Raw genomic sequence first — 25,296 nt, 5'->3', positions numbered from 1 at the left:
TCAGCACAAATGAATGAAAAAGTCTACAATTGCCACATTAACTATGGTGGCAGTACGTTTGAATGCAAATTTCAAGATTGTGAAAGTTGAGAAAGGCATTTTCTTGACAATATTTTACCAGGTAACATTTGCTCCCTCATAAGGATGGGTAGTTTATAATAATAGTTATAAAGAAAAAGAGTACTATATGACTGTGTTATGAGTACCCTTAAGAAAGGAAATATTAAATTGAACTTACCTGGTATGTACATCAATGCAAATATGATCATTGCATAGTAGAAATTAAATGTGAAATTTATGCTGTTAGGCATGGTTGTTGAATAAACCCCAGTCTTCAGAGCACCAGGCAAAGCTGCATAAATGCATAAGAGCTCTCCACTTAATTCCCATGGGGTATAGCACAATGAACTTAGTGGTATCTGAAAATAGATAGGTTTGTTAAAAGCAAAAGTGGATTATTAAACTACAGTGAACCCTCGCTACTTCGCGGTTCGACCATCGCGGATTCACCACTTCGCGGATTTTTTTCATAACCCATGTATATACATATATCGCGGATTTTCCAGAAATATCGAAAATACCGCGATGTGACCGATGGTTGCGAGATTGGAGAAAGTAAGGAAAATTGAATCGTGATTGATTTCAATATAAATGAAACTTTGAGGAGCAACAAAGATATCATTTGGAGAGAGAGAGAGAGATAGAGAAGAGAGAGAGAGAGAGAGAGAGAGATGATGAGAGAGAGAGAGAGAGAGGGGGGGGGGGTTTAAATGTAATAAACAAAAAATTTGATAGGTTATACAACACATTGGTGCTTATGTAATATCAACTGTATACTGTAGATGGTTTGAATAAGTTAAGAAGTGGTATAAATGATACTTTGTTAGTGTATTCGTACACACTCAAGAGCGGCAGCTAGATGACAGTCAAGTCAAGAAATGTCTTATCACTTTACAACTGAAAATTCATACATCCTTTATAAGAAAAGGTGAGCAGATTAAATGTAAATAATTTGCCTGCCTGAATTTTTAAACAACTCAGGCCACTAAGTAATATATGATTTCAACTAAACAAACAACTCCTGAGCAACTTTATACAATTTGTTTAAATCAACATTAAGAAATGACAAATTTGAAGATAATGTGTATTTTTCTGAACTACTGTATACAAACCTGAGTTTATTACATAAGATAGATTAAAAGAGAAGCTGAAGTATACGGCTATTAAACTTTTAGAACAAGGTGTAACAGGTGGGCAGCAGTTACCTAGCCAGGAAGGGTTAAACAAACATCCCCCTTTGCTCAATGAGCACTCATTTAGATACCAACCAGGACTTTCTAGAGGCAACTGATGGAGGGAAAATACGAGTAAAGCACTTTGGTTTGTTTAGTTAGGAAAAATTCAAATGATGTCCAAGTTTGTCATTTGTTCCAATAAAAATGCAAACTTCTTCCTATACATAGGCGACTCATCCTTAAGTCGGAGGAAGGCTTCTACCAAAACCTTCAATTTAGTTTCGGAAGCATTATTGCATTTGGAAAATTACGATTAATGAAATAGTTAATTGTACTTAATAAAACATTTATGTGCTTTTGTTTTAAATTTCGTGTGTATTTTATCTAAGTATTTTGGGTGCCGTGATGAGATCATCTGATCTGATCACTGCTCCCAAAATACTACTTAGATTTATAAAATACACCTGAAATTTAAAACGAGAGTGAGTGAGTGAGTGAGTTAGCGAGTTAGCTGTTGAAAATTAATTAAATGCACAGTTTTTGTTTATTTATTTAAAAGAAACTATTATTATCGAGATATTCAAGTTTTCAGTTTATAAAATAAGCTATATTTTTGCTTAATTAAGTATAAATAACATTACTGCACAGGAGACAACACATAAGAAGCTGAGTTATGCTTTTAGAGTAGCGGCGTAGGTTACGAGTCTTGATCGAAAATACTGTAACAGAACACACACTAAGTACAGTTAAGCTGTACTGTACATATATTACAGTAATATACAGTACAGTATCAGTACTGTATTAGGTTACAGTACAGTATTACTAGATAGGAACAACTTTTGTTATACAAAACAGCAAGGGGATGACGACTCGTAAACTTTACCTTAGCACAATACTGTACTGTAACCTTACTGTGTCCAGTATATAGTGTACAGTACATGTGTGCAAATGTACTGTACATATGATTATATGAACTGTTGTAGAAACCAAATTAAAACTATTAGGCAGTATTTACTGTGTTAATCATCAGCTCTGGCACCTGCTCATGGAAAGGGGCAGTGACTTTTTAGGTTAGGAGTTAGCCCACCCTAGTGTAATATTATTCGCATAAATTCGCTTATCTTGCCTGTGGTCTGTAACCTAACTATCGTAATTAAGAGGCTAGACTGTATGTATATATACACAGTCATACCTATCTTAATGAAAGGCTCTGCTTACGAAATTTTCAAGCTGCGAAACGAGATGCGAAAATTTTTATGACTCACTTTATGAAAATGTGCGTAATATTCAATAGGAACATCTTAACCTAGATATAATATACGTATATTGAAGGGGAAACTCACTGGCTAGGCTACCTTCCGAAGCCGCATACGGCCCGGTCTGGTAGGCTAACCAAATGAATGCCAAAATAGCCTAACTAATACTCAAACATTAATAAACTTCAATAACCATACTTAATCACTATATAAGATGTCTAGAGCTAAATAAACAAGACTACTGTACAATTAGTATGAGGAAGTAATTGAAAGTCGTAAATAATCATGAAGCTCTCAGAGGTAACGACACCAAAATGGCTGCCGAGAGTAAGGCATCACACAATACTGCCGAGACTAAAATTAACAATATTATTAATTTTACGGTGTCGCTACATCGAATTATCAAAAGAGGATAATTGCAATACTCAACTTGGGAGTAGGGGTCTCCAAAAGATCAGACATCTTCACATCACAGTAAAAAGGAAGCTACGAACACAGAACGCGTGTGGATATCACGGTGCTAAGAAAGGAATGATGGTAGTGGTGGTAGAGGGCAGTAGTCGTAGTAGCGGGCAGTAGTCGGATGTAGAACGGCACCTCGTAGTAACGGAGGAGTTTGAGGAAGGAGAAGACTAATTGGTAAGGGACCTCTGGTGGTTCTAACACGCCCCAGTTACTAGACCGACACCCATAAGGGTGAGCGAACTGGGTATATTCCTGGCATTCCATGCAACTATTTCTCTGGTATATTTAGCAGTATATATACCTTAGAAATGGTAATACTGTATAAGGAGCATTTCACGGAGCGACACAGGTCCCTCGCCCAGAAATAGGTTTTTCCTTTGTCAAAATCCCTTTTTAAGAAAAAAGATTTGCCAGCCAGACCGAGAATAAAATAGTCGCCCATCACAAAGAGTTGAAGAAAATGGGTTCATACAACAGAAAATGTAGCCGTAGTCTAGTAATAGGGGTATCTATAATAGTACAGTACATATGAAACTGTATATTTAGTATATGTACAGTATTGTATTATTTTCCATTTATTATTACATTGTTGTAATAACTACTTAATTTATAGGTATTAACAGTTTAGTTTAGGTATATTGAATGGTTCAAATGCATTTGGCTGTACAGTATTTCATCCTGGTTTACTGTAGCTTATAATGGGATTTTATGTGGTGTTTTGTAGGGTGTTGGAATGAATTAATGGCAGTCCAAAATAGGCGAGGAGGAAGAGCAGTAACAATTGGTCTCCATCTGAGCCAAAAGTAAAGTGAGCTAAATCACAGGTGTGTGAGTGGGAGCAGTAGCAAGCTACCCATCCCTTAGCGGGGGGGCTAACTAGCGGGATGGGTAGTTAACCCTCGCTAAACTTCAATTGCTCGTCCTTTCAGTTTCACTGAAAGTAATACCCCTATTCCAGTTATATAATAACTATGTAATGGGATGTAGGTTTGTATTTGTGCTGGAGCACATATATTTTCAAGCCTGTAGTTCTTGATTAATTTACCTGATTTTTATTCCATGAGAACAGCTCATTTTCTATGGCTAACATACACAGCCTCTAATCTGATAGAAAAATGTACAAGAAACAAATAACCTCTACCTCAAAAATGCGATGATGTATGGCACACGGTTCAAGAATATTTAAGAAGTAGAAGGCATAGCGTACGACTTCAGTCACGCTCCATGCAATCAGTATAAAGGGTAACCTGGAAAAAGGAACATCCACTTAAATAATCATGGCAGGGTCAAATACACAATGAACACTCATATCTCTCTAAGACATTTGTCTTTTTACATATGAAATTCCCTTCCTGTTCTATATAGCTCCCTATTTTGAGCTAATTGTTTATGGGATCAAATTCAAAAGTGGAAATATTGAAAAATCAATCTACATCTTAGAAGCCTGAAAACAAAGAGTAATTCTAATACAGAACTAAAATTTTTTTTATGCCCAATGGAGTGAGTAAAATATATACTGTTTTGTACTGTACATAATACTGTAACCAACTTCTCAATAATATGAAATCTGATGACCAAATTTCCTCCTTGGTTTCCTGTAATAAAGCTCCAAGGTTACGATATTTTAATTTAGTTCAGAAATTTCATAGAGCTGCTTTATAATTGTAGCAGACATATAAGAATTAATTGCTATTATTAAAAAATATTAGCTTATTTAGGTTACAATTACTAATGAAAAGTCTTCATGTTACCAATGTTTATATGGGATTCAAGATTAAGTTTGAGTATGAAATATTCTTTCATTTTTATACCAGTGATCAAACACTTATATAATCTGCATAGCTTTTTCCAACCATACTTATTAGATACAATGGTACTACGGTTTGCGAGTTTGTAAAACAAAATGCACATAAACTGGAACAATTTTTCCCAGAAGAAATTAAGAAAATAACTCTGCGTTTTCCCCGCATAAAAAAAAAAAAAAAAATAACGGTATATCATACAACCCTAGTTGAAAAAGCAGGATTATATAAGCCCAAGGATTCCAACAGGAAAATAGCCGGTGAGGAATATTGATAACAGATAAAATTAGTGTGGTTGAGTGTAACCTCAATATAATGTTTTATAAACAGCAAATTAATAGCCCTAACATAAAGAATGAATATAAATTGTAATAATTCCCAATGAAAAATTTAATATTGATAAAGTAAATGAGAGAGAGAGCGCCTGATTACAGGATTTTCTGTTCTTGTATAGGTTGTCAGCATAGATATCTGATGACTATAAAATACCAGGTACAGTATATGCAAAAATATTTTTAAAAATAATGGGTAGGAAATGAATCTGCCCTTTAGCAGAAAGAGATAGTTGTAAATGTCAATGAGAATTAAAAGGAATGAACATCAGGAAAAACTTTGACATTTGATGAAATTTTATGCCTAAGGTATTAAAATTCAAACAAGTAGGCCTATATACAGAGACTTATCAACAGTAAACAAAAAGCCCAAACATTCCCCTGAAACAAGATAACAATTATAAAGAAGTATGACATCGTAAAAAATTAAAATGTTATAACTTGCAAAATAGTCAACATACATATTCCATGACTAAGTTTTTTCCCTTGTCTAAATGCTTACCAACGCTTGTCTGACTTTCTCTGAACGTATGTAGAATTGGCCATAGTGCAACTAATCTTGAGAGCACTTGAGGAAACACAACACCAACTTTTGAAGGAACTAAACCCACAGCTGAATGGACTACCTGAAAAACAGTGTTATGAAAAGATGATTGTTCTGGCATCATTTTGAAGCTTACAGAGAGAGTGAGAGAGAGATTTCTGCTATTTTATCATTTATTGAGAGAGAGAGAGAGAGAGAGAGAGAGAGAGGAGAGGAGGAGAGAGAGAGAGATTTCTGCTATTTTATCATTTATTGAGAGAGAGATTTCTGCTATTTTATCATTTACTGAGAGAGAGAGGAGGAGAGAGGAGGGAGAGAGAGGAGAGAGGAGAGAGAGAGAGAGAGAGAGAGATTTCTGCTATTTTATCAGTTATTGGGAGAGATTTCTGATTTTATCATTTATTGAGAGAGAGAGAGAGAGAGAGAGAGAGAGAGAGAGAGAGAGAGAGAGAGAGGAGAGAGAGAGATTTCTGCTATTTTATCATTTATTGAGAGAGAGAGAGAGAGAGAGAGAGAGAGAGAGAGAGAGAGAGAGAGAGAGAGAGAGAGAGATTTCTGCTATTTTATCATTTATTGAGGGAGAGAGAGATATTTCTGCAACTTTATCATTTATTGAGAGAGAGAGAGAGATTTCTGCTATTTTATCATTTATCTTATTTCCCTGAAGTCATGGGGAAAATATTATTAATGCACATTGATAATATACTATCATAAGATGAAAGAAGTTTGTTTCCTTACAATTATGAAAAACTACTTGTGTGCACTTAATTCTTTAACTCAAAACTTTATTCTCAATGGCATACATTACTGTTCTCTAAAGACAGACTTTTGATATGTCTATCAAAGTTTGAAATATTGTATTACATTACCTTAATAATATGCTGTAAACTAAACATACAAGTATATATATATCTACAACACCTACGTCATTATTCCGTGTACAGCATCACTAAAACAGCATAAAATTTCTATAATATTGTGCTGAATCAAGTAAGAGATGAGAAAGTAAATCGAAGGTAAATTTTTTGCAATGTCAAATGCTGTACTGCTACCAGTTTTTGCATAGCCTCAAACCAGTTTTTATGGGATACTAGTAAAAAAAAAGACAGAACCACAAGTCACTTGGGCTCCAAGTTTTTATGAGATACTGGTAAAAAAGACAGTGAACAAAAGGTCAACTGTACTCAGATTTTGCTTTATACACCTCAGTTAACCATTTTCTACATAACACACAATGGATTTCAAACACTGTAAAAGATTTTTAGAAAAAATTAAACGTTTCTCTAGTAGCTTATTTCAAAATTAAAATAATGTACAGTACTGTACTACTAACTCTTTATATTTTCACAATCTTTAACAAAAGCTGTACCCTCTTAGTATCACATCTTTTATCATTAAGGTATAACCTTTGAAAACTACAAAATAAAAGTCATGCCAATTAGTACTCATTACAACCAATTCTCAAACAAAATAAATAACAGAATGAAAGTAATGTTCTGTATCTCCTTGAGAAAAAAAAAGAGAATCAACAGTACAGTTTATACAATATGAAGATGTTTATAATACCTAATAGGACCTCCACAAGCTCAGATGAAAGCAAGGGAAGAGTTAATCTAATTTTATCCATCCACTTTATTGTTACCAGAATACTTTTATAATCTCATTACTTTATACAAAAGCTCCCAAATGTGTCATCATTCTCTGAAAATTTTGCAAATGGCACACGTTTATTTCTACCTTTTTTTTAAACTATAAAACTTATTTCTGATATATTAAAATTGCCTAATAACAATACTGGAATAGAGAAAAATCAGGACACCTATAAAAGTATTTCAGTGAAATAATTAAAGTCAAGTAGTTTGGTACAAGAAGGCAAAGTTGGAAGGAAAATTATTATATGTGTAGTAGAATGTAAAAATTGTAGGTGATATGGGGATTATCCTCAATGGAATTCTCACTTAGCAGTACTGTATCTATAATTATAGTGCAGTACTGTCAATTCCCTTGTTGACTATCAGTTAGGTTATAAACAACTTATAAACACACTGAAGGAGGGATTCATAATACTGTACTTACTTCACTTTGACAACAAATGTAATACACTACTACCAACCTTTCAATATTCATAAAAGTAAGTAATACTATAAACTGTTATTAATTAAATACACATTTATTGAGGATTATAAGGAATACTATAATCTATAATTAATTAAATACCAATAGTTGTTGAGGATTATAACCAATACTATAAACTGTTATGAATTAAATGCACATTTATTGAGGATTATAAGGAATACTATACATGTAATCTATAATGAATTAAATACCAATAGTTGTTGAGGATTACTGCATATAACTTGATAAAAAAAAAATTGTTCTATATTGTAATATAAATGAGTTGAGAGGTGTTGATTTGAAAGCTCAAGATAGAGACTAATGGCGAAATCTAACTGAAGCTATTTGTGTCAATAGGCGAAGGAGGACATGATGATGATATGATAATACAGTATTGAATTGTGGTATTTTTCACAATTTAAAGTTTTATATTCATCTCTCAGATAAAGATATTACAGTAAAAAACAATACAAGAACAATCTGGCTAAGTTCTTACCTGGCTGTCACCTGAAAACAATGTCTAATTCAACCAAAATATTTTAAAGACAATCAAAAATAATGATGCAGTAAATGTAATACTTAACAATATACCAAAAGGGGTAATTATCCAGCTAGGTAAAGTACCCCTGATATAATCAGCTACTTTTGGGGTCTGCCCTTTTAATATGTAGCAAAATGCAATGAGTAATGAAGACCACATAGCACATGCTATACTTAACTTACATCCAAGACATTCTGCAGTTGATAGTTCATTACTATTAACTAACTTTATAAACTTTACAAATGTTATAAATACCACGCTCTCATCATTTCAACTATTGCCTACTATTGCCTCACCTCCAATACAGCAAGTGTTTGGAATATCTTAAGAACCTCGTGTGTACTTTCCCACAGTCCTGGACGGCCTTCATAAATAAGGTGATGAACTGCCTGGATCAGCACAATTAACCACCTGGGAAAGGTTAAATTATAAAAAAGATTTTAACCTTTGTACAATACGGGAAAGTCAATGAAATTTTTTATTTCCCAAAATGAACTTAATTTATTTTAAAAAGGCAGCTTGAATCTTTCCCATAATAATTACGATTCAACTCTATCTCATGCATACGAGATAAAAACATTAGTCTATTATCAAAACTACCTATAAATAAAAACGGCTCTATTTTCATTTTTATGTTGGCAGATCTTACAACTTGCATTATGGCACTCAGATCACATTAGTTGAATAGAAATGTCAAGTAAAGTTGTATTAAGATGTCAAGTTGAATTGTGATATCATTCAAAATTTAAATTGCGATGTCAAAACGTTAGGGCAACAGCTAACTTGACCAATTTAAACAATAGCAAATTGCACAGGATGAAATTGGTTTGGCTTGTTCTAAAACCTCCCAATATGTCCTAGTCTGAACATATTGTTTAGTTCAAGGGGTTAATATATGATACTTTTATTACTAGCGAAACTGAAATCTGCAATAAGAAATGGATGAATGTTGGTTAGTTTGGTATTTCTCTCTATATGTTTAATGGGGGCTGGGGCATAACTTAAAATGTGAAGTCTATTTCTTACTCTAACTTGACTGTTTACATTTGGGAGATGATGGTGTTATTACACGTTTTGCTTGCATTCGGTTTAGCCAGCTGTCCTGCTTTAGGTATGCTGTAATCATTACCTGGCTTTTATAACCATAACCAATTACAAGACTCCAAATATTTATGCGTAAAATCCTGGAAGTTGCTCTACAACATCTATTTTTTTCCATCCTCCCCTTCAGTTTTACCTTGACCACCATCACATAAAGATGCCTCCAAAATGGATGTACAATCTATTTTGAAAATATGTAATTCATTTTATATCGGCAATTGATCGTGATAAAAACACTCTATGTTCAGTGTATAGCTATTGAAAGTAAAAAAATATCCTTGAAATAATGGCACAAGGGGCTTCCATGCGCAGCACATCCATGTACCATTTTCCAGAAGAGGAGCAGTGATGTAATGTTAATTCTGCGAATGTTGTGAGCCACATCGGAGCAAAAACTATTAAAAGGACGTAAAGTTAATCTCATAAATAAGATACTTTATTTTCAGCCATTTACATGAACCATATGTTTTTCCAATTACTTATCTCGAGTTTATTTTGCATTTCTAACTGTTAAGTATATCCCACCCAAAAACCCCAGTTTCCCACTGGGGTCCCCTATGTCTTCATAAAGGGGTGTCCAAAAACTCATAAATGGGTGGTTTGCCTCAATAATATTGATCAGAAATGCGTAAAACACAAGATAGAGGGTGTATGTATGATAGCGGCCACATGTATGTTTGATTACGGCTAACTTAGAATACGGCAGTGTAAGGGGGGTCGCAGGGAGGCGTTAGCCCTCCCCGTTAGGTAAGTAGGTAAGGACACGGCTTGTAGGTTAGGCCAGGGGGCAAAGTTTTGGGATACCAAGTTTTGGTTAGTGATGTCCATTTTTAATGCACACAGGAGAAACTGGCCACTGATATACAAAGGCTCCCAAGATAGCAACTAAGAAAACTATATGGTTCAGGTATTTGGCTAGAAATTAAAGTATCATATATTTATAACACCCTAAAGACGACAGTGTTGCACTGAAAAACTTGTAATCATCATGGTTATGAAGTTCAAAGTACAAGTAGATACTTACTGAATTGGGTTACAATCATTTTATGAAAAATGTAAACTAAAACTGATGCGGTCTGACATAAGTGTGCAATTCTGTTAAAAAACTTGAGATAAACTGTTATTACCAGGATAGACTACTGCAACTCTATCTACCACAATTTACCAAAAGTTCAACTTAAGAAATTACAAAACACTATAAACAGAGGAGCAAGACTGATAAAAGGTGTCCCACCTAGAGAAAGGATCACCCCTATACTAATTGATTTACACTGGCTGCTGATTTAAGCGAGAATTGAATTCAAAATATGTACAATAACCCACCAAGTTATCAGAACCGGTCTTCCAAAATACTGAAGAGAATTGCTACATATTGCGCAGCCAACAAATTGTGTCGACACGAGAATAGTTACAGATGGCTTCAAACTGTTGGAACCTAGATTTATATCTACTTTAGGCTCCAGAGCCCTTAAATATGCAGCCCCGAGACTAAATAATAAGCTCCCACGAAACATTCGAATGATTGAAGACATTAAGGATTTCAAGAGGAAACAGAAGACTTTCTTATTTCATGAGTCTTTTGACAGTGACGATTTAACAGTAAATGAATAATATGCGACTTGAAAAGATAATGTGAACGATCAAGGTAAAACGACAGTGGGGGTTCTGTAGAGAGTGGGGTTCCCCTACTGTATGGGACCCGAAAAGCAGCCATCAAAGTAAAGTTTAGGGGGTCTCACCCTCAGATAAGTGAGGGCGGCACACTCAGGTCAGGTTAGGTGGGGCTACCTTAGGTTACTTTATACTGTATCTCTATTTTTTTTTTCTTAAATATGTCGACCTCAGGAATCATAGAAAACCAGATCTCTGAAATTGGATCTCGTGAAAAGTAAGCGAATGATTCTAATTAAGACAACAATAGGAAAATGGGTATTATTGTACTGCATGATAGAAAGCAGATTGGAAAGAAAATTATTGTGTAAATTAAAACACGGTCATATTTGCGTGATGTGACATTGTTAACATCTACCGGTTTCCCTACATGAACATATATCTGTAATGACAGCTAACCTATTGCTGTAGGTAGCATTCGAAGGTTTTACGGTAAACTGGAGTTTTACTTACTCTCCTAACACCTAATGTTACTATAAGATATCTTACCCTGCACTGAGAAATACGTTGTAAAACACGAGATAAACATTTCCCGGTGAGCTGGGATCTGTCTTCTTATTTACTTCAGCCATCTGACTGGATATAATGACGACTACACCGTCTAAATAGCAACTACCTCAAATCATGCAGATCTGAATAGGTCCAACAGTGACAGGAGTGAGAGTGAAGGTACTACTACACTGCAGAGTGCAGACTCGCAGAAATTTGGCCTCGTTCAATTTCTTACAGAATACACAACGTAAAACGCCATGCATATTTTTCTATAAAATGTGTTCGTATCCTATCTTTATGTATTACATTAAAAGGGAGAAACAATTTATTTTGGTGCTTAAATATTCTATTTAAAAAAGGCTTAATTTTTCACCATGTGATTATGTCTGCAAATTTTATCATGAACATTCTAGAGTCGTGTAATAGAATAGAAATATTGCGAAGGTCTTTCATAGCTTGTGAACACACTTGGCTTCATTATAAAAAAATGTCCCCAAACCCAATCATGGGTAGTTGCCAGGTATCCTATTAGAAATTAAATATATGCATTAATGATGCAAAAGAGTCTTGTTTGCTTTACATCAGGAATGTTATTTTTTTTGCTAGCGATCTTTTGTAGTGATTAACGATTCTTTATAAAAAAATCTGAAGGTTCTGTTCAATCCACATTGACATATATTTAAAGATTTCAGCTTTGAAAGTTGCATGAATGATTAAAAAAAAAACTTAAAGTTTCTTTGACATGCAACTTCGTTTTGATGCATTACGATTCTATGGTTCATCTTTATATAGATATATAAATATTTGGATAAAAATTCGTATGGTAACCCTCGAATTATATAAGAATTGCATGATTAAGGCCTATTATCGTAACTACTGATAATACAATTTACAGTATAATTATTCAATATTGCTTGTGTTATTAATCAGTTTCAGAAATTCCTAATAAAATTCAAAGGTAAATCCCTTGCATTTGTACGCACGGTGGTTGATATCCAGTAAATATATTATGCAACCCTTGAATTTTATAAGAATTGCATGAGTAAGGTCTGTTATCATAACTACTGATAATACAATTTACAGGGTAATTACTCAATATTGCTTGCGGTATTAATTAGTTAAAGAAAATCCTAATAAAATACAAAGGTAAATCCCATGCATTGTACACACGGTGGTTGATATACAGTAAACATATTATTTTCAGCCATGTCTATTCAAAGCCAATTTACGGGCATAGACAGTCATGGGGTACGGTGAAGATGTGTTTGAAAACTCTAATTTTAATAGTAAAGTGATCAGCTGTAACCAATTGTATAAGGAACCTTGAAAATCTTGATTCTTATTGGTTAGATTCCTTTTCAATGTGTTTTGTAGTAATTTAATGTTCACTATTTTTTCTTATAAATTATAGTTTATATATTTAAAATTGTAATTTAATTGTAATATATAAAAGTTTATAAGCTATATATTTGATATAATATGAATTTTAGTGATAAAAGTACCCTATATTTAAAGTACTACAAAAGACAGTCTAGACACGAAACTTCACCCATTCAACACCGTTGTTTTGATCTAGGTTCGTGACGGCTGCAGCCGACGCAACTTGTAATTTAACTTGAGTATGAAATCTTTGGTATTTTATATATTCTTTGTGTTGAGCTAGTAGTTGGTTGTGCTTTGTTGTTTTATTAAAGAATGTAAGTTTTAGGCTGTACGGAGGTCTGATTCAACAGATTGATTTTTTAGTGCTAGGGAATTCGTGCAATAGTTCGAAACCTCATAGGCATCAAAAGCACCGTCTATATACTTATGCTAATGTTATGTAAACTAACATTATTTACAACATAATGATTACCTGTGACTGCCCTAGTATTTTGCGCATACCCGTAATATAGTGCTAGCCCAATTTTCTTATGCCACAAGCTTAGATAATAGTACCAAATGGTGACCCATTTTTATGCTACCGTATGTCTTCTGCTTGAACGTGTAGTTTTAAAGGTCTCTCGTGAATGGCAGACGTAACAGTCAGTGACAATGCTTTAACAGAACACTATCCTAGAGACTGACCATTTATAAGTATGAACAGAGTTCAAGGCCCATTTTCCCCCAAGGTAGGACCTGGAAAGGCAAGGCAATGACTCACCATGTATATCGATAATTTCTTCCAAAACCCTCTAGCCATAGCTTACAAGGATGGCATGGTTGCAGCTTACGGAGCCTTTGTATATCAGTGGCCAGTTCCTCCAGCGTGAATTAAAAATGGACATCAACTAACCTAAACCTCCCTCCCTAACCTAACCTACAAGCCGTTTTCTTATGTACATACATAACGGAGTTAACCCCCCCCCCCCTGCAACCCCCTTATACTGCTGTGTTCTTAATCAGCCGTCGTCATACACACACCCTAAGCCTACAAGAAACAGTTGAGCTTCGTTGGGTTTCAAACCCCAGTCCAGCAGATTGCCCGGTAGGGGCATTTTCAATAGGCTACCACATCTGAGGGTTATGATAAATCAAAGCTTTACATTGTAACCTAACCCAATTTAAGATACTGTGTCCTTCCTAGGCAGAGTTTTCATCCACTGAACGTCCTCCCCTAAATTACTTACTTAAGATCTCATTTGTGTTCTAGTGTACAGTAAATTGAAGGATATCTGAATTATGCACTGGTAAAAATGATGTAAAATAAATTTGGTACATTTATTGAATGACTGTTGAAGTTAGGATTGTATTCCAGATTTGAAAATGGGATGTTTCATAGATTTTTGTCTGTTTTACATGATTTTGCCCTTCATTTCAATTGGATACCACCACAGTAGTATTAAAGTACCTGTTTTTTCAACAATGTGTTGAAGTTATTCCAATCATTTTACTTGATAAATTGAAAATATAAGTTGTTTAAACATTACGCTTATTAATTTCAATATGAAATTAATATTCTATGTAAAATAGTGATTTTTCAATATTAAACTTACCCGATAATCATGTAGCTGTCAACTCCGTTGCCCGACAGAATTCTATGGAGGGATACGCCAGCTATCACAATACTAGAAGGGGGTGTATTTACCAGCGCCACCTGTGGCCAGGTACTCAAGTACTTCTTGTTGACACCTCCTCAATTATTCCTCTGTCGTGCTTCCGGCAAGACGTTCTGGGATACGCTTATGTTCTTGGAGTATTTTCACGACTTTGGTGAAGTATTTCTCTTTGATTTCGGCTGTCGCTTTACTGGAAACTTCTATATTAGCTTAGTTAGCTTTTGGAATTAATTTGATTAATTATGGTGACGAGAGAGTATGAACTCTCGTTCACCTTTCAATGGCCGACCCTTCCCTTAGACGGAAGTGTTGGTGTCTAAGAGAGTATAGACTCTCTTTCTTAATTTTGCTTAACAAAAGTTATAGATTTATTTTATATCTCTCCGCCTCTTATAGGCCTCTTCGATTAACTTCCTTTTATTATAAACTCATTAAAATTAATTTTTATATTTGTTTATATTCGACCTTCCTAATAGTAGGCGGTCTTTTACCGAAGTTAATAAACTTTGAGCCCGTCATTTCGGTTTTACCTGTTAACATATTATGCTATTTCCGCCACAGAGTTTGAAAGATTTTCTTTGACAGTCTCGTACTGTTTTCAAAGTTGAACTAACGTTTTGTTTTGTCTCTGCAGTTGTTGACGTTCAGAACGTTCAACTTGCACTCTATCGTTACGATAGAGAAAGAATGTTCACGGTTTCACGTTGCAGTATGAGTAACCGTGTCTAGCGTTTTGTTCATTCTTTCTTAACTTAATGGTTTTGATCCTAATAAAGGAACTTTTCAGTTTTTTTCCTTTAACAATAATATGTTTTAACGATATATATGATTGGGCTCTTCTCTCAGGTTCTAAGTCAAGAGAGAGAGAGAGAGAGAGAGAGAGAGAGAGAGAGAGAGAGAGAGAGAGAGAGAGACGGAGGGAGAAAGAGGATAAACGTTTCATTCAAGCCTGCCAGGCGTACGAGTAACGTCGTTATCGTTTTTGCTCTTCTCCCTAGTCTCTTTAGGGGAAGAAACTAAACGTTTCTAGAGTGATCTAGTGTTTAGTCTCTTTCCAACCACTGAATTATCTTTCATTAGATTTTTCTGTTACATTGTAATTCTGTTTTCGCAATTACTAACTTTGAGAAAGGATAGAATTGCGTATTTCAGGTACAAACCACTTAAAGTTTCGAGTTCAGTGAAATAAGTGCAAACAGAAATCAAAGTGATAAGTGATTAGTGCGCGCCAGTCGTCCTCCCAGTCCGGGACCTCTTGCAAGCTCCCAAGCCCAGGGGAGAAGCAATGTCGAAGGGCATAAGGGTTCAGCAGGCCTTGATCGGCGCACAGAAGTATTCTCGGTGGTTGTGGGCGTGTCTTACCGAGACCGTCACTCCCACCCGCAGACGATTGAGCCCTTATTTTGCTCGTCTGCAGAAGAGATTAGGGGAGAAAATAAAGGCAGAGTAACGCTGGTCTCAGGTCTCAAGACTTCTTAAACGTTAAGTCCAGACCTATGCCAGACGTACGAAGTTAAAGTTCACAACCCGAATGCAGTCATTGGGTTAGCTCTGACTCTCCTCAGTCATCAGTTGATTACACTCCGCCTAAGAGGAGTAAGGTTCTGCCACAACAGATCTCTGCTGTTAAGGCTTTACCTCAGCAGAACTTAGTGTCTGCCGACCCCAAGTTAACTCTACTGCAGTCCATACAGTCACAACTTTCGGTCTTGATGCGTGAGTGTCGGGCTGAGAGTGTTGCGCCTCCGCCTCCGCCTACACTCCCCCCCGCCTATGATCGCTCCGCCTGATCACAGTACCTCCTGCCAGGCGTACGATGTTGTGAACTCTACTACAGTCCATGCAAGCACAGCTTTCGGACTTGATGAGTGAGTGTCGGGCTGAGAGTGTTGCTCCTCCGCCTCCGCCTACACTCCCTCCTCCTACACTCGCTCCGCCTGATCACAGTACCACCTGCCAGGCGTACGATGTTGTGGACTCTTCTACAGTCCATGCAAGCACAGCTTTCGGACTTGATGAGTGAGTGTCGGGCTGAGAGTGTTGCTCCTCCGCCTCCGCCTACACTCCCTCCTCCTACACTCGCTCCGCCTGATCACAGTACCATCTGCCAGGCGTACGATGTTGTGGACTCTACTACAGTCCATGCAAGCACAGCTTTCGGACTTGATGCGTGAGTGTCGGGCTGAGAGTGTTGCTCCTCCGCCTCCGCCTACACTCCCTCCACCTACACTTGCTCCGCCTGATCGCAGTACCACCTGCCAGCAGTTCCACCTGCCAGGCGTACGATGTTGAGACACGTGCTGAGTTTGCTGTTCCCTGTGGTGTTCAGCCTCCGCCTTCCTTAAGGCAACCTTTACATTGGGATCAGGAGGATTATACCTCTCTTCCTCCGCCTCCACTTGCTGCTCCACCAGTGATGCAACACTCGGTTGAGGTACAACAACCTCTCCCGTCCATGAGTCAGTCTCCTCAGCTCTTGCTGCAGCGAGCTCAACCCTCCATAAGGCAAGCACCACAACACCTTAGCCTTGCGCCTCAGGAGCCTCAGCTTGCGAGACATTTACCTTGTTCTGCGCAGCCTCTTCCTCATCGCGCTCCGCTCACACCACAGGAACTGGAACTTGCTACTCCGCTTCCGCCAACCGCTCAGCAAGCGCAACCCTTGGGTTCAACCACTCATGCTAGGAGTCAGCCTCCTCCACCCATGCGCCTTCCTTCTGCTTGTCTTTTATTCAGCCTTTGCAGACTGAGCCTCAGGTGTTCCCTCATCGGAGTCTTGAAGAGGAAACCACACTATTGTTGTTCCAGCTCGTTCTGACTCTGCTGTTCAGCATACCTTACCTCCATTTTCATACCATGGTTTAAACCCCATGCAAGCATGCATAAAGCACTCTAGCACTGGTCATGGAATTTCTGAGAAATGTTAAACGCCATGCACACGCTCTGCTTTCCTTACAGCAGGCTCTGCTTACAGCAGGCTCTGCTTACTACATGCTCAGCATTCAGCATGCTCTGCATTCAGCATGCTCTGCATACAACATGCTCTGCATACAGCATGCTCTGCATTCAGCATGCTCTGCATACAACATGCTCTACATACAGCATGCTCTGCATACAGCATACTCTGCTTACATCATGCTCTGCATACCTTACCGCATGCTTCTCAACACATCTTGGGTTGTTGCCAACTCACTAGACTGTCAAGCAGTTTCATAACGTTGCCTTCTAGTCTGCTGCTTTTGCACCAGTGAACCCTCACTCAGAGAACTTAGCTTTTCTAGGATAAGGTCCCTGTAGATGAGAAAGTTCTTTTCTCCCTCCTTCTGATATTCCCTTGAGGACTCTGTCATTTGGAGGGAGCCTTTAGCTGCATAACCTCTTATGGACTTTTATTTAAGCATAACATGCTTACAGGGAAGGTAATGGTTACACTTCAGCCGCTAATCCCGTCTGTTACCACACCTGCTCCCATAGACCTTGAGCTGTGTTGCATGACATGCAGTCCAAGCTTAGTCCTTGTTAGAGGATTTTTTGTTTACGGAGTCAATGTGTCACGGGGAAGACGTTCAACAACCAACAGAAGGGACTTGTTGTGACGCAGTGCGGCAACCTCAGCAACCCGTTAAGGAGTTGTCTGTACGACCCAGACAGTCTAGACAGATTCGGGTTGTCACTGTACTTCCTCGCTTGCCCATGATTGACAGTTTACAGACTGTGCAGCAGTATCATGATCTTGTGTCCGGCTCCGTCAGACGACTGGCTTTTAAGAGCTCCCACAAGTCGTCGCTGTCTGGAGATTTTCAAATGGACTATGGATCTGACCAAGGAACTGGGCCTCCTGGTCAATTTTGAGGAGTCTCAGCTCGTTCCATCCCAGACCATTGTCTCCTTGGGTATGGATCTTCTGAGTCGAGCTTTTCGGACTTGTCCGTCGGCCCCAAGGATCTTCCAAGCCCTAGAATGCATCCAGAGCATGCTGAGAAGGAACCGATGCTTAGTCAGGCAGTGGATGAGTCTAACAGGGACACTTTCATCGCTGGCCCTGTTCATCGAGTTAGGGAGACTCCACCTCCGCCCCCTTCAGTATCATCTAGCTGCTCACTGGATAAAGGACATGACGCTAGAGACGGGCTCAGTTCCTGTTTCCGAAGAGATGAGGTCTACTCTAACGTGGTGGAAGAACAGCATTCTTCTCAAGGAAGGTCTACCATTGGCTGTTCAGACCTCCGACCACCGTCTCTTCTCGGACGCATCGGACACGGGCTGGGGTGCGACACTGGACGGACAGGAATGCTCGGGAACATGGAATCAGGAGCAAAGGACACTTCACATCTATTGCAAGGAGTTGTTGGCAGTTCATCTGGCCTTGATAAACTTCAAGTCCCTCCAGCTTAACAAGGTGGTGGAGGTGAACTCCGACTACACCACAGCCTTGGCTTACATCTCCAAGCAGGGAGGGACTCATTCGAGGAAGTTGTTCGAGATCGCAAGGGACCTCCTCATTTGGTCAAAAGATCGAAAGCTCACGCTGGTAACGAGGCTCATTCAGGGCGATATGAATGTCATGGCAGATCGCCTCAGCCGGAAGGGTCAGGTCTTCCCCACAGAGTGGACCCTTCACAAGAATGTTTGCAGCAGACTTTGGGCCCTGTGGGGTCAGCCAACCATAGATCTATTCGCTACCTCGATGACCAAGAGGCTCCTCTTGTATTGTTCTCCGATTCCAGACCCAGCAGCAGTTCGCGTGGATGCCTTTCTGCTGGATTGGTCCCATCTCAACCTGTATGCATTCCCGCCGTTCAAGATTGTCAACAGGGTACTTCAGAAGTTCGCCTCTCACAAAGGGACACGGCTGACGTTGGTTGCTCCCCTCTGGCCCGCGAGAGAATGGTTCACCGAGGTACTGCAATGGCTGGTCGACGTTCCCAGGACTCTTCCTCCTAGAGTGGACCTTCTGCGTCAACCTCACGTAAAGAAGGTACACCCAACCTCCACGCTCTTCGTCTGACTGCCTTCAGACTATCGAAAGACTCTCAAGAGCTAGAGGCTTTTCGAAGGAGGCAGCCAGAGCGATTGCCAGAGCAAGGACGACATCCACTCTCAGAGTCTATCAGTCTTAATGGGAAGTCTTCCGAAGCTGGTGCAAGGCCAATGCAGTTTTCCTCAACCAGTACCAATGTAACCCAGATTGCTGACTTCCTGTTACATCTAAGGAACGTAAGATCCCTATCAGCTCCTACGATCAAGGGTTACAGAAGTATGTTGGCAGCGGTTTTCCGCCACAGAGGCTTGGATCTTTCCTCCAACAAAGATCTACAGGACCTCCTTAGGTCTTTTGAGACCTCAAAGGAACGTCGGTTGTCCACTCCAGGCTGGAATCTAGACGTGGTCCTAAGGTTCCTAATGTCATCAGGATTTGAACCGCTCCAATCAGCCTCTTTTAAGGACCTCACATTAAAAACTCTTTTCCTCGTGTGCTTAGCAACAGGTAAAAGAGTAAGTGAGATCCACGCCTTCAGCAGGAACATAGGTTTCACATCTGAAACGGCTACATGTTCCTTGCAGCTCGGTTTTTTGGCTAAAAACGAGCTTCCTTCCCGTCCTTGGCCTAAGTCGTTCGAGATCCCAAGCCTGTCCAACATGGTGGGGAACGAACTGGAGAGAGTACTTTGCCCAGTTAGAGCTCTTAAGTACTATCTAAGAAGGTCAAAACCATTACGAGGACAATCAGAAGCCTTATGGTGTGCTATCAAGAAGCCTTCTCTACCAATGTCTAAGAACTCAGTTTCTTACTACATCAGGCTTCTGATTAGAGAAGCAAATTCTCATCTGAAGGAAGAAGACCTTGCTTTGCTGAAGGTAAGGACACATGAAGTGAGAGCTGTGGCTACTTCAGTGGCCTTCAAACAGAACCGTTCTCTGCAGAGTGTTATGGATGCAACCTATTGGAGAAACAAGTCAGTGTTCGCATCATTCTATCTCAAAGATGTCCAGTCTCTTTACGAGTACTGCTACACCCTGGGTCCATTCGTAGCAACGAATGCAGTAGTAGGCGAGGGCTCAGCCACTACATTCCCATAATCCCATAACTTTTTAACCTTTCTCTTGAATACTTTTTATGGGTTGTACGGTCGGCTAAGAAGCCTTCCACATCCTTGTTGATTTGGCGGGTGGTCAATTCTTTCTTGAGAAGCGTAAAGGTTAAAGGTTGTGATGAGGTCCTTTAGTATGGGTTGCAGCCCTGTATACTTTAGCACCTTTGAGTTGATTCAGCCTCCCAAGAGGAACGCTGCGCTCAGTAAGGAAGACGATCTTATTAAAGGCAGAGTAACGGTTCAAGTCGACTTCCTTACCAGGTACTTATTATTTCATTGTTATTGTGGATAACTGATTATATGAAATATGGGATACTTAGCTATCCTTTAATCTTGTACACTGGTTTTCACCCACCCCCCTGGGTGTGAATCAGCTACATGATTATCGGGTAAGTTTAATATTGAAAAATGTTATTTTTATTAATAAAATAAATTTTTGAATATACTTACCCGATAATCATGATTTAATCGACCCTCCCTTCCTCCCCATAGAGAACCAGTGGACCGAGGAATAATTGAGGAGGTGTCAACAAGAAGTACTTGAGTACCTGGCCACAGGTGGCGCTGGTAAATACACCCCCTTCTAGTATTGTGATAGCTGGCGTATCCCTCCATAGAATTCTGTCGGGCAACGGAGTTGACAGCTACATGATTATCGGGTAAGTATATTCAAAAATTTATTTTATTAATAAAAATAACATTTTTATAAACTCCGTTTGAGACTTTTTTTATGGTCATTAATAAGTTATCTCGTACAAATTATATCTATTTTGCTCTATAACAATATAAGTTTTTTGCTCTCATTTAGGAATTTTGAAAAAAATAATTGAATTAAAATCATTGATACTTGCTAGCTTTATTTTTTCACTTTATTTTGATGAGCAATTTTTTTTTTTCTGCATTTGGATAAAAAATAGTTTTCCTTTTCATCTGGCTAAACAAAGTTTTTCATCTTCTTTAGGGTAAACATAGTTACATTTTAATTTTTATTTGGTTAAACAAGATTATTTCTTTTTCCCATCACATAAACCAGTGTATTTCCTTTATTATTGTGTATGGTATGTTTTGAAACAGGATTATACAAAGACTAACTTTATATAATGAGGATTGCGTCTGATCGGTTTTCCCGTATTCTTCCTTTTTTAGAACCGATGACATTACCTACTAGGAAATCTCTTTTTGGTGATAGGAGGTAAGTCAATGGGAAAATGCCTTTTTGAATAACGGGTAGGATTCGCTAAAGTAGATAGTCTTCCTTGTCTTGTTTAGAGGATTTCACTACTAAAGAGCTAGTAATGGAGTACTTGACGTAAAAGAAAAGAAATTATTCTTGATGTATTACAAAATTGTCAAGAGACATGACAGCGTAATAAACCAATAATATAAGATTAACAGGAAGATGTACTGTAAAGAAAAAACCAATCTTTCCTAGAAACAAGCAAAAAGAAGATATTAAACAAACGGACATATTCTCAAGATCACCTCTTACTCTATGTATCACTATATAGTTGTGGAATTGATTAACAAAAGGCACAAAAGCAACATGATCTATCAATAATATAACACAGACACAGTCTAAGATGACAAATCAAACTACCAAATTTACCTAGAAACAGTTAAATGAGGTTAAAAACAAATAAACAACTAACTAGAATGACAGTTCATGTGTTACTCATGATCCATAGTTGATACAAAAAACAAAAAGCCATTCTCAATAACTCATGATTTTCAGCAGCAAGCACCACTGCCAAACATATGACAAGGACCAAGATATTTTAGAAAAACCTTAAAACAAGACTAGATCATGAGACCTCTTATGTGAGTCCTGTATTAGCATTTACATTTTTTTATGAGACATATATGGAAAGACCATATTTTCAACATTAAACTTACCCGATAATCATGTAGCTGTCAACTCCGTTGCCCGACAGAATTCTACGGAAGGGATACGCCAGCGATCACTATACTAGAAGGGGGTGTACTCACCAGCGCCACCTGTGGCCAGGTACTGCAGTACTTCTTGTTGACACCACCTCAATTTTTCCTCTGTCGTGCTTCCGGCAAGACCTATATGGATACGCTTATAATTTTGGAGTCTTGTTCACGGTTTTTGGTGAAGTATTGCTCTAAGATTTCAGCTTTCGCTATACTGGAAACTTGTCTATTAGCTTAGATAGCTTTTATATTGATTTGATTAATGGTTAACGATCTTTTGCTTTATTTGGAATCCCCCTTGACTAGTTCTTTGATTCAAGATGTCCGACCTTTCTCAAGCTCCTCCCCAAAGACGATGTAGGACTTGTATTAGGCGTATTCCGAAGGCCTCGGTTGATCCTCACACCGCTTGTTCCGACTGTAGGGGAAAATCCTGTCAGTTGGAAGATCGATGTGAGGAATGCGCCGGACTTTCGGAACTTGATTTTGTTCGATTCCTTAAGTATACCACTAAGTTAGAGAGAGAGAGAGTTAGGAGGAGTTCGGCTCGCTCTTCGCTTTATTCCTTACCCCATGATCCTCAACCTTTTCCTCCCCCTGTAGTGGCTACCCCCGAACCTACTATTTGTGCTCAGCCTGATATGTCTGATGTTTTACGTGCCATTCAGGCTTTAGGTGATAAAGTGGAATCGGTAGTGAGTGACCACAAGTTCCTCTTGGCGGACGTCAAGGAACTTAAAGTGAAAAGTGCAGTGGGAAGTGGTAGTGCCAGTGCTGTGCCGAGTGCTAGTGTCAGTGTCAGTGTTGTGCGTGAGGGTACTTCTGTGCGTGCCAGTCGTCCTCCCAGTCCGGGACCTCTTGCAAGCTCCCAAGCCCAGGGGAGAAGCAATGTCGAAGGGCAAAAGGGTTCGGCAGGCCTTGATCGGCGCACAGAAGTATCCTCGGTGGTTGCGGGCGTATCTTACAGAGATCGTCACTTCCACTCTCAGACGATTGAGCCTTTATTTTCCTCATCTGCAGAAGAATTTTCGGGGAGAAAACGCTGGACTCAGGTCTCAAGACCTCTTAAACGTAAGGTCCAGACCTCACGAGTTCAACAGCCTGGATGCAGTCATTGGGTTAGCTCTGACTCGCCGCAGTCATCAGGTGACTGCACACCTCCTAAGAGAGGTAAGGCGATGCCTCAACAGACCTCATCTTCTGTTAAGGCTTTGCCTCAACAGACCTCATCGTCTGTTGATCCCAAGATGGCTTTGCTGCAGTCCATGCAGTCGCAGTTTGCGGTCTTAATGCGTGAGTTTCAGGCAGAGAAGGTTACACCTCCTCCTGCGAGCGCACCTCCTCACCGCAGTCCAGTCTGCCAGACGTACGAAGTTGAGGTTCCTCAAGCTACCTCCATGCGTGAGCTACCGCGTTGGGAGTTGCCAGTTACCAGCGTTGTGCAGCAACCTCCACCTTCCTTAAGGCAGGAATCTCTTACCACACGACAACCTCCTCAACAATGGGGACAGGAATCTTATGCCTTACAACCTCCTCTTCCTTTGAGGCAAGAGTTTCTTGCAGTAAGACCATCCTCGAGGCAGCAACCTCTTGAGGTACGACAACCTCTACCATCCTTGAGGCAGCCACCTCAGCTCTCGCAGCTGCTACCTCCACTTTCCTCAAGGCGAGAACTTCACTCTCGAGGCAAGCACCTCAAGAACCTCAACTCGTGAGACAGGAACCGCGTTCTGCGCAGCCGCCACCTCAACTCTCGCAGCTCACACCTCAAGAACCTCAACTCGTGAGACAGGAATCTGCTACTGCGCAACCACCTCAACCCTTGAAGCAAGCGCAACTCTTGAGACAGGAACCTCATGCAATGAGTCAGCCACCTCAACGCATGCACCTACCACCTTCTCCTCTACTTGACCAGTCTTTGCAGCCTGAACCTCAGGTTTTACTACAGTCGCCTCTCACCACACTTGCTCCTCAAACCTCCGCAGAACCTCCTTCATCCCAGCCTCATGACTTTGTCATTACCAGCCCTCATCCTCTTCAACAGAGACTTGAGGATGAGACCGCAAGTGTTTATGCACCCGCTTGTCAGGATTCTGCTGTTCAGCATACCGCTGTAACTTTACCTCTCGCTTCTCAACACTCAGGTGATGAGGTTTCTGAGGAGGAAGCTGCGCACCTAGATGATCCCTCTTCGGACGTGGAGGAACCCAAGTCGTTACCACCCTCCATTGACTTTCGCAAGGTCCTGGCTCTTTTCAGAGAGGTTTACCCGGATCATTTTGTTTCTGCTACCCCTCGCTCTCCTCCATCTGAGTTTTCTCTAGGCATGCAACCTGTTAAGTCGGCCTACACTAAGCTCGTCTTTGCTAGATCCTCTAAGAGAGCTTTGAGAATGTTAGGGGATTGGTTGCAGTCCAAACAGCAACTAGGGAAGACTTCATTTATGTTTCCTCCTACTAAGCTGACTTCTAAGGCGGGCGTATGGTATGCCACAGGAGAGGAACCAGGCTTGGGAATCCCTGCCTCTGCCCAGGCTGACTTCTCAAGTTTGGTTGACTCTCCACGTAGATCGGCTATGAGGCGCTCTAAGGTCTGCTGGACCTTTTCCGACTTAGACCACTTCTTAAAGGGTGTCTTTCGCGCCTTCGAGATTTTCAATTTTCTCGACTGGTGC

General features: G+C 39.3%; 2 protein-coding genes across 5 annotated transcripts in view; one reads left to right on the top strand and one right to left on the bottom strand.

Annotated features, from left to right (window-relative positions):
- LOC137645950 (very-long-chain (3R)-3-hydroxyacyl-CoA dehydratase hpo-8-like) overlaps nucleotides 1-11,762 on the bottom strand; it is a 15,301-nt gene extending 3,539 nt beyond the window's left edge. The window contains 5 exon segments of the mRNA XM_068379020.1: nucleotides 4,098-4,126; nucleotides 4,128-4,198; nucleotides 5,587-5,716; nucleotides 8,587-8,701; nucleotides 11,552-11,762. Of these exon segments, the coding sequence (XP_068235121.1) occupies nucleotides 4,098-4,126; nucleotides 4,128-4,198; nucleotides 5,587-5,716; nucleotides 8,587-8,701; nucleotides 11,552-11,634 (428 nt within the window). The 5' untranslated portion in view covers nucleotides 11,635-11,762.
- Nucleotides 11,763-13,089: 1,327 nt separating this feature from the next.
- Nucleotides 13,090-25,296, top strand: part of LOC137645951 (mitochondrial nicotinamide adenine dinucleotide transporter SLC25A51) — a 136,795-nt gene continuing 124,588 nt past the window's right edge. The window contains exon 1 of one of the 4 annotated variants that reach the window (XM_068379021.1): nucleotides 13,090-13,173. The gene's annotated coding sequence lies outside the window, so the exon portion shown is untranslated. Of the gene's footprint in view, nucleotides 13,174-13,232; nucleotides 13,252-21,847; nucleotides 21,880-25,296 lie in introns of those variants that run through there. The other 3 variants (XM_068379022.1, XM_068379024.1, XM_068379023.1) reach the window with 3 other exon arrangements.

The sequence above is a fragment of the Palaemon carinicauda genome, chromosome 8 (genome assembly GCF_036898095.1).
Source record: "Palaemon carinicauda isolate YSFRI2023 chromosome 8, ASM3689809v2, whole genome shotgun sequence".
NCBI lineage: Eukaryota > Metazoa > Arthropoda > Malacostraca > Decapoda > Palaemonidae > Palaemon > Palaemon carinicauda.
Note: the sequence above shows the minus strand (reverse complement) of the source record. Positions and strands in the feature narration are given on the sequence as shown.